The sequence below is a fragment of the Poecilia formosa genome, unplaced genomic scaffold (genome assembly GCF_000485575.1).
Source record: "Poecilia formosa unplaced genomic scaffold, Poecilia_formosa-5.1.2 Scaffold393, whole genome shotgun sequence".
Classification (NCBI taxonomy): Eukaryota; Metazoa; Chordata; class Actinopteri; order Cyprinodontiformes; family Poeciliidae; genus Poecilia; species Poecilia formosa.
This window is the reverse complement of record NW_006800332.1, coordinates 110,289-128,958: the sequence shown is the minus strand read 5'-3', so window position 1 is coordinate 128,958 and position 18,670 is coordinate 110,289. Positions and strand designations below refer to the sequence as shown.

The 18,670-nt window shown below is 39.8% G+C and overlaps 1 protein-coding gene across 3 annotated transcripts in view; it reads left to right on the top strand.

Annotated features, from left to right (window-relative positions):
* Positions 1-124: 124 nt before the first annotated feature.
* The window catches only part of sik3 (SIK family kinase 3), a 38,434-nt gene continuing 19,888 nt past the window's right edge, over positions 125-18,670 (top strand). For 2 of the 3 annotated variants that reach the window (XM_016662867.1, XM_016662868.1), the window contains exons 1-3: positions 126-483; positions 17,746-17,862; positions 18,249-18,312. In XM_016662867.1, the coding sequence (XP_016518353.1) occupies positions 145-483; positions 17,746-17,862; positions 18,249-18,312 (520 nt within the window). In that variant the 5' untranslated portion in view covers positions 126-144. Of the gene's footprint in view, positions 484-17,745; positions 17,863-18,248; positions 18,313-18,670 lie in introns of all 3 variants that reach the window. The other variant, XM_016662866.1, reaches the window with a different exon arrangement.

Below are 18,670 nucleotides of genomic sequence, written 5' to 3'. Positions count from 1 at the left end.
ACTTCTCTGTCTCCACGGCAACCAAAATACGTTTTCGTGGATGAAGTCATTTGTTACGCCGATCGTTGCCATGGCTACAACCTAGAGAGGGCGCTGCGGAGGAGCCCTTCACGTAAAATGACGCAGGGCGGGGGCGTGCCCGCGATGCGCGCTGCGCAGGGCTGCTTGTTGTTCCCGCAGAGAGGCGAGAAGATGGCGGCCGTGTCTAGCGGAGGTGCTGCTGGGTCCGCTGCGGCTGCAATTACGCACCCTGCCCGACCGACCCACGCAGGAATGGTCTCCCAGAACCGGGCCCCGCCGTCCTCTGGGATCAACCCCAATGGTCGTACCACCACGGCCACCGGGTGCATCACTAATCCCGGGCACACTTCGGCCACCAGGCCCCCTCCAGCCCGAGTGGGCCACTACGAAATCGAGCGGACCATCGGCAAGGGAAATTTCGCGGTTGTTAAACTAGCCACACACATCATCACTAAAGCAAAGGTAAGACGAGTCCCTTATCTACGCTATAGAAAAACAATTAGAAGTTGTCAGTGATTTATTTAAAGCTTTTTAAACATGAACTCGGAATGACGCTGGGGCCTCCATACTCCGGAGACTGAACAACCAGTGTGTTCGCTCTGGTGCCACCGCAGCTCGGAGTACTGGGGGTCCGTTCGACCCGGGCATCACCTTCAGCTGATGGATATGTAGACACTCCTGGCCTAATATATTATCTCCAGGACGTTAATGCTTTGTTTGTATTATCAACTTAAGAACTCAAAAGGCCTGTGTTTTAAGAGAACAGACAGAAGGGTATTGACGAAGGAGGATAAAGAATAGAGAGATATTTTGATGTTACTAGCTTTAGCTCAAATGCTTAATTAGCTATTTCGAAATATTTTGGATGTTAACTAAACCTAACTATGACAAGAAAGAAGGCAGATAAAAAAGTACTGCTGCAGAACTATAGACTAACAACAATTCTATTAAGTTAGTGTTGCCCAAATATGGATACCCAATCCCTGTAAGCCTTGTCGGGAAATTCAGAAAACTAAACTCTATAAACCTATAGCTGAGTCAAATGCCGTAGAGTTGTGCTGCAGATTTCTTCACTCGGTATGGTTACTTGTTTTCATCCGGTGTTTCACGTCTGGAAAGTTTCTTACGCCTTTTTTCATCGAAACGCAACCGGTTTGACAGAGCTACTCTTCATCTCTGTGTATCAAGTTTTGTGGTATTTAGATTTCTCTGTTAATAACTGCATGGCATTTCCATTGACCCCCGCACCCCCCACCCCACTCGGACAAGAAAACACCGACAGTGACAAAAAAAAAAAAAAAATAGTGGTTTTCAAAAGAAAGCGCATACATGGATGCTTCTGCGAATATGTGGGCGCTACTTAGCATACTTCTTACACTGGATGATTGCCACATTGACAGAATCGTACTACTGTAAACAAATGAAAGCCATGAGAGGAAAAAAAACAAAACAAAAAACAGTCACTCCTCTGGAAGATCCCATTGAGCTTCAGATCAGCCACCCCTTTTTTTAAGTGAACTGTTTTTATTTTGTGGTTCAAGGAATGTATTGATTTGAAACCAGTAATTGTTGTTTCAGAAGAGGTACAGAAGGTTCACATACTCTGAAGCTTTGTTTGCCCAATTGATTATGTTGTGACCAAGCCATCGGTTTGAGTTGCAGAATCATTTAAATTTGACACAATAAAACAGAAGCACCAGTACAATAATCTTATAATAGCCACCTTAGTGAAGTTCAGAAGATTTTAGCAAGATGTTTGGGAAAACTTAAAAATAAACCATGCATTTTTAGATTATGTGTTAAAGATCCACAATTAATGTAGAGTTTAAAAATCTGATGAAGTGGAAGGTAACATGCTTTATTTGCGTAAGTGAGGATAATCTTATAAATCCTTTATTTATTTATATTTATTTTATTTAAAACTACTACCTCTATCAAAGATCTGGCTGCTCATGTTTTCTAGGTGTTTGAATAAAAAAAGTCTGAATCACACAAAGTGACCAGGTAAACTTAAAAGAAGGCCGCTAATCTGCATCAATCACATCATCATTACATCTCGCATAAACAAAACAAAACAAAAAATGTGAAATACAATAGCGTAAACCACAAGATGCCCGTGTGAACAGGTTCGTTCCACTTCTTGAACAAGATCATTAAATCTTAGAATGCAGGTGCAACGAATATTGGGACTACAAACCTACAGCCCTGTCCCCTTTAGTGTTTATCTTTGATAACATGCCCCGATCAAATTATCTCAAGGTCCTGGTGGTGACTTACTGGCCAAAACCTGATTTTGGCCAGTAAGAGATGCGTGGTCATGCAGTGCTTTTGAACGTTTAAACTGGAACCTCAGATTCTATTCTGTATTGTACAGGGAACCAGTGCAGAGAGTTGACGTAGCTTGGAGGATCTTGTCAAAAGCTCATCTGCTGCAATTTGGAAATGATGCAGTTGACCCGGAGAAATGTCAATCAGACAAGTAAAGAACTACATTAATCTTTCCATTAAGTTAAGGCATGTAGATATTGGTTAATAGCTCTCAGTTTATTTGACTTTTTTATGTGTGAATCGCACAATAAATCGAAAGTCAGCAGTCTGTAGAAACTACCGTAGGTTTTCAGTAATAGTGAGTGACAATCTACGAGTAGCTCAAAAAAGAGGCTCAGGTTTCTCATCAGCAAACAGCCAGTGTTTTATTTCTGAAGAATTTAACTTTCATGATGCGCAGTATTTACATTTAGAAAACGTTGGGTATCATCAGCATAGCAGTGAGAGGGTAATTATCCCAAAGGGAAATTAAATGCTGTAACTCAAGTTTCCCGAGTTTCTTCAAAAAAAACTGTTGCAGACGCCGATGGATGCGTGGAGGGACGATGTTCTGCAGCAGTCCGTATTACTGCAGATCTGAAGTAGCATCTGAATAAGACACTGTTGTCGTAATAAACTGATGAAGAGGATGCTCAGAGTTGTCCGTATTATTCTTGATTTTTTTTTCTTTTTCATTGAATGATGTGAAAAGATTATATTAGACAAGCAAATGAACAAAAATAGTATGCTAGATATGCTTACCGCTTGCTTATAAAAGATCATTTTGATCTGTGTGTACGTCCCCTATAATGGTTGACCACTGTTACCGGTGAAGCACATGGGAAAGGTTGAGGTATCTTTTGTGTCTTTCTTTTATTTAACCAATGTGGAGGCTTTCACTCAGATGGCATAAATAAAGGTGTGTTGTTCCTGCCGCTGAGTGTGTACCTATACTTCGATGCTCCTTGTTGATACACACACAGACGGGCTGACACGGGTCATTTGGATGTTTTCCACGACACATCTGAGAGCCTTCAGTTCAGTTTCGTGAGGCCAAAATAAACCCAGACCAGTGAGCCGTGAAGTGACTCTTAAAAGTGGGGGAAAAAAAAGAAAAAAAGACGCCGCTCGACAGACCTGGATTTGATACGACTGCGGTATAATTTAAAGCGTAGTAGGTGTGCCAGAAGGGTTCTCAAAATCCCGTAAGAGCAATCCAGTGACAGCGGTGACGTGTTTTGTTCTAGCCTGCCTTGATGTGTGCCGTCTGTGTGGATCTATGATAGGCGGAGGACAAAATGACACTGACAGAATGAAAGAGGGGCCTTGTTTGTTGATGGGTGCCACAGACGGAGCCAGTCAGCTCAGGATTTACATGAACACGCACAGGGTTTTCTGCGTCCCCAGTTTCTCATGAATATCAGAAGAATGAGTGTGCTTTTACGTGCCTGTGGATATCATGAATATGGATATGATGATCAGTCATGAGATGAGATGGAGCCTTATTTTTATGGCCTAGAGTTTCTAAATGCTGACTCGTCAAAAATAGCCCAGTAGCTCCTCTCCGCTGTTGGATGGAGGTGGATAATATCCTGCAGTGCAGTCACTCCGAGGAGGACCCTATGTTTATGCTTGAAGGCTTAGAGGCATATAATGGGATGGCCCGCCTTTTTTTCTCGCTTCCTTACTTTTTTTTTGTAGGTAAATCTATAAAAAAAAGTACTGTAATTATTTTCAAACGGATACAGTTGGTTTTTCAACTTGCCTTCTAAGACAACACAAATCTTTAGCGTCTGAAAACTATCGCTGTGATAGTGAAAGTTGATCTCATCCAGATGAAGATAAGCTACTGCAGTGAAGTCAAAACAAGAGTTTTAAAATTGTCAGGACAGATAAAGCTGTGCATGTGATCTCGTTTGGATTGACATTTTAGAGCTCAGCACAACATAGTTGCCAGCCAACTTAAGATTTATTTTTTAAATTTCTGCAAGTCAGTAAAATTATCCTTTTTAAATCATTATCAACATGGTAATCAGAATAGCCATGTGAGTATTTTTGATTTTAGTATTGTAACCAGTCATGAGAGTATTCTTAGGGTCTGACTATGAAAATATTTCATATAAAATGTCATCATTTCACAGTAGAACACATGCACTTTTAATCTAAAATATCTAATATTGTTTTAACTTAAGCAACAATTATTCCTATTCCTGCTAAAATATTACATATTATTAAAGTTATAATAATAATGCTATCTATTGTGATAGTTTATTTTGATTCCAAATGAGAGAATATAATCTGTTTTTGCAGTACTACGCTTTACAGAGTAACAAAAGTTCAACAATCTGAGTAACCAATCAGGCTATCTGCTCATGTAGCCATCCTTCAGTCAGCTGCTTAAAATATTATTGGAACAGATTGATGGCAGTTTGTTTTTAGCCTTCAAATCGTTTAAATGTAGAAATACATGGCTGATATGGTAATGTCAAATTTATTTCTATAACTTGTTCAAAAACATCTGTTGATCAAAGTTCTTTGCAGTTACATCCACAACCATTGAACAGTAAATAGTATAAAAAGAGTAAAACATAGAAATACAACACAGAGGTAAGATTTAAAGTAACTGTGAAGCATCTCGTATACAGTCAGTCGTAGGTCAAAGAAAAGCGATGGGTTTTTAGCGGAGATCTAAATGATGGTAGAGTTTGAGCAGTTTGAACAGGGCAAAAAGTGGATTGCACTTCTGAAGACAAAAATGTTGAGCTTTAAGATCACTTCACGGTTTTTTTTTTTTTTGGTTTTTTTTTTTTCCAACAGTTTCTAAATGTGTATCAGAGGGCATGTGTTAGGATTTTTTTTTTTTTTTTTTTTTTTAATAATGCAAACAGAAAACGGAGCTTAGATTAACAGTCGGTAAATGCTAAAATAACAATGGTTCTCCCGTCTGCAGTTCACCAATGTATAGATAATGAGTCTGGGTTTTTGGGGGAGTTTTTTGTAAGCCACAGGCTTGTGGTGAAGTCACGTTTTGAACCAGCTCAGAAAATCCTGTAGATAGAAAAGCTGAGTAGCTGATGTGTTTACAGTGCTGATGATGCGGCTGCAGTCATTTTCCAATGGTTACATATTGATTCTATAAATACCAAGATGTTTGTTGTTTTCTTTTTCTTATCTAGCATTGAAAATTGGATACATTTTAAGACTTGATGCCCGTATACTTTTATTTTCAGTGTATGATGGCTTTTAACATGGATTTGTTTCTGCCAACAAAATTACTAGGGTAGCTGGATTCCCCATGAAGATACTGGGATGACTGTAGTTTTACCAGAGGTGTAGAGTAGTGCTGTGTTCTCCCTCCCCCACCTGTTGCTATATGCTGCCTTTGAGCTGACAAAGAGAAGACAAAATTAAAATACTAATGAATAAATCTAAATAACACTGTAATAAGGAATATGTTTTGTTGCTTTAGCAGCAGTTGGAGAGAACATTGTGTTTCTGTTTAAGACCCAGTGATTGGATCTTATTTTGCAATTTTGCATAAATGTTGTACAACTCAGGTATTTTTACTCTTGGTTATTATGCAATTAGAATCTCCTACTACTGGCCTATTCCTAGTTCTCTTCCATAAGCGGTGCATCCCAGAGTTTTTGCCAAACTCTAATCCTGGAGGCACACATGCTTTAGATATACATCAACATCAACCATTCAAATCGGTTGATCACTAACAAGCTTGAAAGTAACTGATTGCTTTGACTTCTGATTCCCTTTGAAGCTCTGAAAGAATAATTTTGTCTTTCTAATCAGAATAATGCTACAACAAATAATGCTGTTGTAGCATTATTTGTCATATTTTTCCTCAAATGGGAATGTTTATGAGCATAATTGGAGTTGATGTCAAAGGAAAGAAAGAGAGTCATCGTTAACTCCTAATTTAAAATTGCAGTGAATTTAGCGTCACTTGATGTAACGGCGGATTTGAGATAAAAATGAGAAGGCTGGATTTGTCTCACTCTTATTATTAAAATATCACGTTAATTGAAATAATGTTAGCATTTTCTTTCTAATGCCGCCTTCTGGCTTTTTTTTTATTATTATTATTCAGAGGTGATTACATCAGATCCCACAAAACCTTTAATCTCCATTCGTTGCAGCTCTGACCTTTGCAGATATATTGTCCTGGCTGGCCTCTAGGTAAAGGGTCAGTGCTTACATTCTCTGATGGAACCAAAACGTCTCAGATTTCCCTTTGCAATAAATAATATGGCTTAATCTTCTAAGTAAAGGAACATGCTCAGTAAAAACGGATGCAGCAGACTGCTCAGTGTTTGTGAATGTGGATTTGATTCCATAAGGAGCCTTCTGGCAGGTTAAAGTCGGTTTACATTGGCTGAAACTCATCCAGAGCTTCTTGGATTTAAAGGTGAAATGTGTGTTGTCAAGGCTCCTTGTCGGAGAAATGTCTCTCCATTGAAGTCTTTGCGGTTGCCATGGTTTCAGTCGTGATAGTGGGTGTGATTGACTTTAGCCAACAATTTTGAATGGAAGTTGCTTGCCATTGGCTGAGCTCGTTTTTCTATCATCTGTTTTCCCTACCTTGCTGATCAAAGCGACTGCTCGGACTTGTGTGTGTGTGTGTGCGTGCGTGTGTGGTCAGTGGGACTGTTTTACACGTCCTGACCCGTGTGGTGGTAGGGAAGGTAGACCTTTCCCCTTGTTGTTCTCCCTTACGCTTCCTGTATTTTCCCTCTTCCTCCTAAGTGTTTTGGGCGAGAAAGGGAAAGGCAAGAGGAAGAGGACAGACAGGATGGTAAGCAGTGGGTAACAGGCAGAGCACACTGAGTAATAACATCACTCACTCCCTCTGACACACTCACAGGCGGCTCATAAACAGGAGCTCTTCTCTGGTTCTCAAAGACACACACTTGCTTGCACATGGCCAAACGCGATTTCATTTGAGTGAGTAATATGACAAATGTTGGGTTTCTGCTTGACATATCGCCTTGTCCTTGTTCGCTGCATCTCAGTTTCTGCAGTCCCTCGGCGTCAGAAGAGGACAGAAGCGTCTCAGTGTCTGACATGAGTTTAGTGGGCTTCGTCAAGACGATAGTACTCATGTCAGCAGTTATAGGCACGTGTGTGTGTTGTACTGATTTTTATAGAAAAACATTCACACGTCTCACTTGTCTTCTTAGTCATGAGAAAAACTACACGGGCAATCAGTGTTATTAGAGTACTAACTTAGTGAAGATAAGAGGTGAAATCCCTCAAGTAGTATTTCCATTTATGAAATAGTGAACTAGGCAGAAGCTTGATGTAAGGTGTTGAAAAGTCATGCTTTTATACTGAAACACTGAGCATCATACTCATCCTATGGTTAAAAGTCATTAATGAGATGCCATAGTGTCCTCCGTTGTTATGGAGGATTAAGCAATTAGTGTCAGCCCTCCCCCATTTGTCTGTGCACTGCAGGTCAGCTGACTTAAAGACAGCTGCTACAAGTGTATTTTAAGTCACGAAAAAAATCTGTGACTCATACTAACTTACTTGGCTACGAGTAGGCTGACTAAATTAAACCAACTAATGTTGGTATCTCTTTTGTTTATCTAAGGAATAACCTATCTGTGTACAAAGCATATATAATTGTTATTGAATATAGTTATACTTATTCAATAGAACATTGTTTGGTGTATTGATTTTATGACATGTTTGAAATAATCAAACAGTGCCTCCTTTTAATAAAGAAAGGCCCCCTCCCTGATATAAGTGATGATTTAAGCGCCCACATGAGTATTTTTTTTTTTTTTTTAAATCTAGCCTCCATTGTTGATATGCAGTGGTATAGAGAGAGCTGGCCCACCAGAGTCAGCATGCTGATTGCTGTGACTCAGCTCTCTGATCTTGATCTTGTGAGGATTCATCTGCCTCACAGGGTAACCCCAAGTGTGCAGCAGATTGCATGTCAAAGAAATGAAATATACAGCAGGTGTGCAACGGAAGACCTGCAGAGGAAATAGACTCACTTACTCTTCTCTCTCTGCTGTTATAGGAATTAAGATGCGTTAAATATACAGCAGTGAGGTTCTGCAGATCAACAGATCAAACTGAACCTTGACTAAAACTGCTTGATACAACAGGATAATAGCCTTAAGCAGAAGCAAATGTTCAAGACGAAAAGGCTTTAAAATTCAGATCTTAGCACAACTAAAAGTCAGTGGTGGAGATTGAAGACAAAGTAGTAATGAGGCAGCATATTTTTCTCTCTCTTGTAGAACATTATGTAACACAAATGATTCGTAAAAGAAGTGGCCTGAATAGCTCTCCTTACTCGAAACTTCAAGGTTTCATCAACCAGGGCAGATGTCCTGGAGACATGGATGTGGAAAACTTCAAAATGCTGAATAAATATAGAAATGCATGATAAAATTGAGCGCTGTAATGTTTGACAATGCATCAAACCCCTTGGTATTCATGGGAGTTAGGAACCACACCAGCCCAAGAGTAGCTGAAATCCAGGAATATTTGAGGCCCCCCTCTAAAAACGCATACTCTCTATTCTATTTGGTCAAACACCAATTATAGTTCATTGTGCATGAAATCTACAGTTGAAACTTCAACGTGTTAACTTTGATTAAGATTAAGTTATTAGATAGATTCAGGTGTTTCTGGTACACCAGCTGATGTGATGCACAAATGACATTTACGAACAAAGCAATGGACGACATCGCTGCTTCTCCTGGCTGTATTTCTCTTCCTTGTAGGCATGGGAATAGTATTACCTTTATGCTCCGTACAGCATTAAAAACCTCCAGCATCTCATTGTCAACACTGTAAGCTATAGAAACAGATTCAGTGGTTTGGAAACCACAACTTCTTGAAAATCTTGGCACAGCTTTATTCTGGTAACCAACAATGCCTGTTGGGCAACAAAACGAGCAAATCAGAACGTATGCTGTCCAGTCTATTGAAACTACATTGGCCTGTCCTCTACTTTCACTTTGAAAAACTCAGCCGAGTCATTCTCACCATGTGAAACGCACAAGCTGGATCCCTATAAGGACTTTGACTCATTGATCACATCAACCCCTCGTGCTTCCCATGGTACAATCTTTCTTTTGCTGTTTGTATTCACCTGACATGACCGTACCACCTGCTTGATCTTTTGTTGTGCAGAAAAATACTTTCCACACGTAAAAGCCCCAGTTTTAGTCTCATACAGTCAGCAAAGAGTCCTGCTGTGGAGAGTCACAACTGGGAAGGGTGCTTGTGAGCGTGTGTATGAGTCAAACCCCATCACTCGCTGGTACAGGTCAAGCCTGAGCATTACACCTTCTCAGGGCGTTGTAATCTGCGCCTCATGTCGATGAAGGTTAACCTCATCCATTATATTGACTTACCACAGTGTGTGAACGTAGATGAGTGTGCAAAATGCACTTTTCCAGCTCCCTGGCACAAACTCTATGCGCTCGGAGTAACAAGTTGAGTCATGGATGACTGTTTTCAAAGTCCCAAAGAGGACTCAAAGGCTCTGTTGCTCATACAGGGTCTTGACAAATTATTTATACCTCCTGAATGTTTTCAACAGTTTTGTTATGTCACAACAACAACTTTGATATACTTAATCGGGATTCTGTGCGATTGAAGTATTAAATAATTGTGAAGTGGAGGAAACTTGCTGCAAATAAGCGGCAAGACGGTGTAGCATGTATTTACAGTCAGCTCCTCCTCGATGCTTTTCAGAACCGCCTCTCACTGTTAAAGTTGGCCGTATCCTGCACGCGTCTACATGTACAGACTGAGCTGTCTGCCTGTTGTTCCTTGGATAATACCTCAAGCAGACAATTTGGATTGAGAGCATCTGTGAACATCAGTGTTTAGGTTTAGCTGTGGATTTTCAGTTGTATTTAGGGTTGGAGTTTGACTGGGTTCTTCCCGTCAACTCTAACCAACTTCTCTGTTGCTGCCAACTCATCCCCACTACATGATGATGTCATCATCTGAGTTCACCACGGGAATAATGTGTTAAAGGTGATGTGTGGTGGTCATTTTTCATCATGTAGGCTAATAGGTAAAGTTTAGGTCTAATCTGACCAGAGCACTTTTTCCATATTTTTGCCACATTCTCTACATACCTTGTGTCAACTTTTAAACGGGACTATAGGCTCCATATATGGGGCGTCTACTGCACTGCTACACCACAGAACGCCCCTCTGTTTGCCACTGCTTCATAAAATCCACGTTTTGTTGATTATGCAGCTGATAATTGTACCGTTTACAGGTTCTCCCTCTCCTTCAGAATGAGCTGGCCATGCTTTAAATATGAAACCTCTGAATAATGCACTCCTCAACCGGTCTGTCAGTTTACATTGGCAGATGGGTTTCAGTAAGATATAGTTACACCTGTGTGGACTTTGTTTACTAATCGTGTGACCTCTGAAGGCAGTTGGTTACTCTGAGCCTGGACAAGGGGTTTCAGAGTAGAGGGGGGTTGAATAGAAATGCATCCCACCATTTTCAGATTTTTATCATTTTCTGCTTAAATGACAAAATATCAGTATTAAATCCTGATGAAATAGATTCAGGTTTTTTATTGATGCAAAAACAGGAAAAAATTCAGACGAGTACTTTTGGAACAAGACATGTTTACAAGAACACATTCATGGTGAAATAATTTGGAAAATATCAAAGCATGTTTGTATGTAGGGTTGAAAGATTAATGTGATTAATCTGCATTGATTTTAAGTCAAGCAAAAAGGGCCCAGCTTTTCAGATGTTGATCTTATAAGTAAGTATTTTTATTTTTTAGCTGTGTAGACACATTCTTTGCTACAAATGATCAAGCATACACTATACCATTTTAGGCAATGAAATGTTGGTTTTCATGTTTAAAAAATGATTTTTTATTTATTTGCATTTTCTAATATAAAAAAAGCCTTAGATGGTTAAATAATAAATTTGCCATTTTTTAAAATTCAATTAATCATCAGCATTATTGATAGAATAATCACTTACTAAAATAATTGTCAGTTGCAGCCCCGTTTAACATTGTTTAAGAGTACAATTTTATGTGCACTCTCGATTGGTTTTGGGGATCTAAATATGTGTCTCAAATGTATGTGATGTACATTGAACATCATCTGCATGCTTTCATTAAGCGGTAATAGGTCATCAGTAATATTTTACTTTGTACTCCCCTAATCCATTATTGTGCTAACGAACCAGAGGAAGTTCTGACACACTCGTTGCGTATTCTAAAAAGTCACTTGAAATGAAGATAAGGTCACACATGAAGATAAGGTCACACATTTTTCAACACTTTCTCCAGGGTGAAGTCGAGAGTGTTGAATTGTCCAAAATGATATGTGTCAGAAGACACCGAGTGACAAATGGCGAGTGGGAATGTTAAATCGTCAGTTACAAGAAGTAACAGGATAGAATGTGTGGCTCAGAAACTGTTTACCTAAAGGACGGACTCGTATATTTCTGAGGCTTTGACAGGTACGATGGTTCACACAGACTATAAGTCAAACTTCCTGCCGTTGATTCAACAGATGTCATTTGGCAAGGGACAGACTGCTAATATTTAGAGAAGTCGGTAGGTGTTGCATAATTTGGAAAAAGTAACTTTACTTTTTCTATGTAAATAGTTTCTTAGAAAAGAAAAGAAAAGAAAAGCTAGTCATAGGTCATAGACCAGATCCGGTCTGCAGCTGCTGTAGGTTAGAAAAAAAAAAAAGAAGGTTTTTGTAAACAAAGGAAGAGCTAGTGTTGTTATTATTGTCTCATCCAGAGATAAATGCGTCGGAGTGTGTTGATTCAGCACAATTTGTTTACTATGTTCATGTAGAAGGACATGCAAGTGCTGCTGTGTGTCATTAACCTGCTTCTAAGCTGCTGACAGGCTCCCAGTAATCCCAGCCCTACTGGCCTCTATTCTGTCGTTGGTCGACCTGCCTTCTCTTGCACGCTATCTGCAGTCTATCTTAGCGGTATTTCAATAAAAATTACTTCAGAAAAATGGACACGATCCATTCTTTCTTAGCTACAGCTCACAATATTTCCGTGTCAAGTAGAGATGCACCACGTTTTACTAAAAAGAGGAACAACTCCAACAGGGACATGATAAATTTTGACATTTTATTACGGGCTTTATTATCTGGTACCGTCAATTTTTGTAGTACAAGTCCACTTATCATCATCATCTGTCAACAAACGATGAGTACTTCCTTAAGAGTAGACACCCTTCTATGTGTACAGCAATCAAGCAGGCAGTTTATTTAACTTTATAGAGTTTTTTAAATTTTATTTAAACTTATAATACAGCATACATGCTGCTTTGTGATTGTGGATATTATGCAAATTATTTTGTATACTAATTGAGTAGCCAAAAAAACTTAGTCAGCAAAAACTGATCTGGCTGGACTTCCTCCTCGGGCATATTGAACAAACAAACCCGGAGTGGGAAATAACAAATTAATGAACATGATGGTATGCACAAATTCTAGCTACAAGAAATACTACAGTCATAGAATTTAGTGCTGGCCATCTCTTGCATTACACATATTTTATATTTTAAAACCAAGGTTAAGGTTTCAGGTCTCTGCAAATACAGGATTTATCTATAAGATGTGTTGGAGCCTCACTGATGGTCTCAGGTTGTTATGGATATTTAAAGCCTGTTATGTTTGTGTTTTGTGGATGCTCAGTCTCCACACAACTGAAACTTATTGTCTTTCAGACAACCCTTGAAGTTTAGGAGTCGCCGTTTCAGCAGGAAATAATATTATATACTTCAGCTTTAAAACGTAAATCATGTTAAAATCCTGCCCTCCGCACAATGGCATCAGGCTGCAGAAATTTAGCTGTGAAACATGCCAGTGCTCACAGGCAAGGAAGTTGAAGTGTTTTCTTCTCTATCTAACTTAATCTTCCCCATGCTGTCAATCATTTACTCTTCTGTAGATGAGCCAACGTGTTGGACGGTTGCTGCTGGTATACCAGCAATATGTTGCAGTGTTTGCACACCAACGTTTGCTCAATGCTGTCTTTAAATAGTGAATAGATGAACTTGAAAGTTGCTGGTAGCTTTTATTCTGTGGCAGGCAGCAAAGACAACATACGTCACAGTCAGTCCTGCGCATCAGATCGCCATGGCAACTAGTTATTTGGATGGAGTGTGATAGCATATTATTTACTCAGAACTGAACAGACAAGAGATGTCCTAGACTGTCCCATCGCTACGCGGGACAGACCCGTTTGGGGATTACGTCAGGTGTAGCTCCCTCTGTTTTCCTCTCACTATATGTTGTGACAGCCCCCCTTAGGTTTTTTTTTTTTTTTACCTCTAGACATAGAATTGTCATTCAGCTGATTTGGATTTTTTGTGTTTTTACGACGTCTCACACCATTCAGAAGAGGCACATCATGCAAGTGTGTGAAGATGTGTGCTTGAGTGTAGGCGGGTTAGTTTGGTCCACGTGTCTGAATATTATTTTCTAGTAGAAACAGATAGTTGGTATCTCTATGAGCTGCTTTTCTTCCCCCCCGATACGTCGGCTAAAGTTATTTCTTGGTTTTCCTGCATGCTGAACAAATGTTGGACTCATTCTATCTGGACTCTGATCCAGAACCGTATGACATTCTGGGGATGTACGCAGAGGAAAGACTGCAGCTGCACAACCTCTCACAGCCCAGCTAAGTAAGGCTGGTGGGATCAACTAACTAACTCAATTTGGTTACCTAGCAACAACTTGTTGAGTGAGCACCTACATACTCTGGGATACTTCACTCCTCGGACTTCCACATGTACTCAATGCGGTCCATCAGACTCCTCCCCACAGAGGTCAGTTTTTACAACCTCGCATACTCCATGCACTGAGTCTCATGGGAAACTGCTTGGCAGGAAATGGCGTTCACATCGAGCAGTTTTGTATGCATCACCGAACTGATAATATTGAGAGCCAGTGCAACCAATGGCAAAGATGCATATTGTGACTGCCTCTCTGTGCAGCAGCAACAGGTGTGCAGCGGCAGCCCTGATGGAGAAGAAACTGGACCAGGCCCCCAACTAGTTCAAATCTGCTAGTAACCTTTTGCATTGTGGGAAATTAAGGAATTTGTCGTGGGAAATTAAGGAATTTGTCATGAGAAATGCGGGAAATCGGTACGCTTGATTATAAAACATCAACTGTCCACGGACAGTGCACACAAGGTCTGCACATTTCAGAAAGTATGTCTGAGTATGGGAGCAGTTTCAATACATAGTGTGAATGTACCCCATAAAAATTAAAAATAAAAAAATATTGAGGTGGAGTGAAGGGAGAAAATGAGTTCAACGGTTCAAGAGGAAATTGTGGATAAAAGAGGAAAGGTTACGTCACCAGTTTGGAAGTATTTTTGATGTTTAAAACAGAAAACTAATGAATAGTTATTGACAGACTGATTTGAAGCTCTAATGTTGTGCCTTGTTTTTCAGCCGTATCACCCAGCCCTAATTTGACTTCTCTATTTACTTCAATGTCCTCTTTCAATTGGCTGGTTTTTTGGCACAGACCCATTTTTTAAGATACTGTGTATTTTGTCAGAGTGGAGATCAGGGATCAGGGAAATCCTGTAGAAAGTCTTCTAAACCAGTTTTGTGTGTTTGGGTTCGTTATCCTTGTATCCCTTGTTTTGACCACCTGACTCAAATTGTCGCCTGCAGATTCAAGGAAATAGTTTAAATGAATTTGGCAATTTGAATGAATAATGGACAACCAAATACCTTTTTTTTTTTTTTTTTTTTTTTTGCCACAGTGGCAAGAAGTACCTTTGGAGGCGTCAAGGTGAAGATTTTAAAACAAGAACAATGTAACTGTTACCAAGCCTGTTGGTAGCATCATGCCAAGGATTTGTTTTGGTTCCTGTAGCCATGATGAATTGTATGAAGAGGGTGAAATACTGAAGATGGAGGACAACATTTTTTTTTAGTAATTTCTTGTTTTAAAATGATTGAAATTGTTAAAATATGCTTCCTGTAGAGGAGCATTTGATTAACACATTGAAAGTCCGTAATTAATGACTTTGATGTCCAGGAAACAGGCAGGCAAACTTCTGACCATATCTTTGATTTGTCTGCCATTCCTGCTCATTTTCTGAACAGATAATCAGAACAGGATCCAGTCTCGCTGCGAAACAATCCGATCAAAACCCAGACATCTTTGTTTGGACAAAGCTACGTGTGCAGAAGACATTCTCTCCACTGGGGCATATGTTTTCCACAATTTGTACAATACCCTTGAAGGGAAACTCACACAATGAGCCGGGGTAATGTCACTGTTACTGTTCTGCGGTCTCTCAGGAGCCCCCTGATCACTCTTCCTCACTTCCCCTTCCCGTCTCTATGGGAAGTTGACCTTGACGGTCCCCACATGGCCTCATCTTCTTCATGTCTTTTTTTTATTTTTCCTGGAAATAGTGGCACCAAGCAGAACTGGAAGGGATGAGGGTGTCAGAGTGTGTAAATTCTGCATGCTTTTCATGTTTTTCTGTCCTCGCCCATCTATTTTTGGCAGAAGCTTGTGTTTTGGGGCATCCCCGTTAGCCCTGCTTGATTAAGTCATTAAAGTCATCCACCCATTCCTAAGTGGCAGAGCAAAGCTCCTGTCACACACCATCACCGTTCACTCTGCTGGAGCTATTGTCCAGTGCTCAGCAGTTACGCAACAGTTGTGTTCGCAGGCAAAGGTCGTGGCATTGGCTGGCTAACCTACGAATGCTGGAACTCAGACAAACCCTTTGCACTTAGGCCAATTATCTCCTCAGTTCTTGTTCACCCACCCAGTGGCAGGCAACGGGTCTTTGTGCTAATGCATAACACGTCTTCATGTTGGTGAACAACGACTCGCACTCCTCTCCTGATTGTTTTATCTGGGCTGTTATACACCGGCAACAGAGATGTGTTGGCATGGTGTTGTAAAACTATTAGATTTGAATCTAAAGTGGTGCTCATGAGTTTGCATACCCTGGCTGTTCCTAATGTTTCTAAATGTTTGACGGTTTTTTTTGGAAAAGGTGAATATTATATAAACTTTCCAAAGGTTTATAGAACTTTGAGGTTTTGGGTTGTAATTAGTTGCGTGTGTGCGTGTGTGTGTGTGTGTGAGTGAGAGAGTGAGTCAGAAATCTGAGTTCCAGGGCTCCAGACAGATCCCTGCATGTTTCATTCAATTCCACACTGACGCCGATTGTTTAAGAACCACTAGGGAAAGCAAGAAATTTTTTTTACAAAGCATCTGCAAGAGAAGGTAGTTCAAGTTTACAATGGAGGAAAAGATAATCGGTTGTTTTCAAACTTGAATTAAGAAGTGGAAAAAGAGGGATCATGTTGAAACCAAGCCAAGGTCAGGTAGGTTTGTAAAACTTTCGGCCACACCTGCCAGGAAAGGTGTTCAGGATGCAGAAAAACCCAGAAATGACTTTAGCCAGTTCATAGAGGCAAGTCTAAACACTTGATGAGACCAAAATTGATGCTATGTAGCCACAACCACCAATGCTACATTTGGAGAGAAGTCTAAAAGGGGAATGGTGAAAAGCTTCTGTAAAACCCAGAGGTGGGTTGCTTATTGTCTGGGGATTTATGAGTTATAATGGCTCGGGGAGCTTAGTCTAAACCAGGTTTTAGGAGCCTTTTCAATTGAAAGAGCCACTTCTGCTTCTGCTGCTACCAAATGAAATTTGTCTAGAGCCACAGAAAACGTTATGTAAACAAACGCGTACCAAAATTACCTTTGGTAGTAAACTAAAATTAAAAATTTATTTCCATTTAAAAATTTTACTGCAAAATGAATAATCAAAAAATAAGTCAGCTGAATGAGTCCCCCCCCCATTACTGTGGAAAATAAAAAATATAATGCCTAGTATGAAAATAAAAATTATTTAAATTGTCAGTATTTTAAAAACCTTGTAACATTTATGCGCTTCATTTATTTAGTTAAGCTATGCAGATACTGCACAAAGCCATACTGAAGAACTTCTCAACACACTTATTATTGCCTTTATAATTACTAAAGATTTGTTACAGATAAAAAGAAAAAAAAGATTTGCAAACTCTTGGTAACGTGAATACAGCGTGTTATCAGAAATTATATTAAAGGTGGAAATACACAGTAGTAAGAATAAGATTGTGTTTTAACTTGAGGTTCATTTTGATAGTTTGTTGTCAATGTGGCTTAAAAATATTCATACTATGGCTTCACTCAACTACTAAACTAAGAAATAGTTTGTATTATTCTTATGCTATTAAAATAAAATAGTTAGGTTTTGCCTGTGTATGTAAACATGTGAACTCAACTAAAGCGTTTCAGAAGAAGGTAGGTGTACTGTGTGGTAAATTCCTCCTCACTCTTCATCCCTCCATCTCTGCCTTGTCTGTTTCTCCAGGTGGCTATAAAAATAGTGGATAAGACCCAGCTGGACGACGAGAACCTGAAAAAGATCTTCAGAGAGGTGCAAATCATGAAGTTGCTGAAGCACCCCCACATCATCCGCCTCTACCAGGTACACACAGCTCCAAACACACTCAGCTACCATCTTACAGCTCAGACCTGCGGTCTGGCAGCAGAACCCCAGCTGCCCCAAACGTAACACTCCTGAGGTTTTACCAGTGAACTTTGTCATCGCCGCTATATTTCACCTCCTAAACCTCATAGACGTTTAAAAACCTCCCAGTGTTTTTCCCCCTCATAACTTGATCCGGGAGTTCTCAAACACAGATTGAACACCACAGTGCACGGCAGGTCTTTTTCTATTTTAAATCTCTTGTTTATATGCCAAACTCTGCTTACTCATACTTGTTGTGTAACCGGTGAACCGCCCATCACTGGATGTTGGGCTGTCAGACGGTCCGTCTGTCCCTCTGGTTCTGATGCGTTTTGTATCTTTAGGTGATGGAGACAGAAAAGATGATCTATCTGGTAACGGAGTACGCCAGTGGGGGAGAGATATTCGGTAAGGGATTTCCAGCCTCTTAACGTTGATTGGTTTTGTTATTGTCTTTCCCCATCACTGTTTTCGTCTTCCTTTTCTTTATATTCTTAGCATTTCTTTCGTGAAGATGCAGTTGTTTGGTTTAAACATATTTTTTTATATTAATAAAACCCCTAAGCTCTTAATAAATGTAGTAGTTAATCAGGGTTGACTCAAGTTGAATAAACACAAAAAAGGTGAAATTGCGCCTTCTTAATTCCTGGCGGTACATTTCACAACCTAAAAGTATTAGAATGCAACTTCCCATTAACTGTAATTTATAATCCATTGCTGTGATGTCTTGTAATTAAAAAAAAAACAACAAAAAAAAAACGGGGAT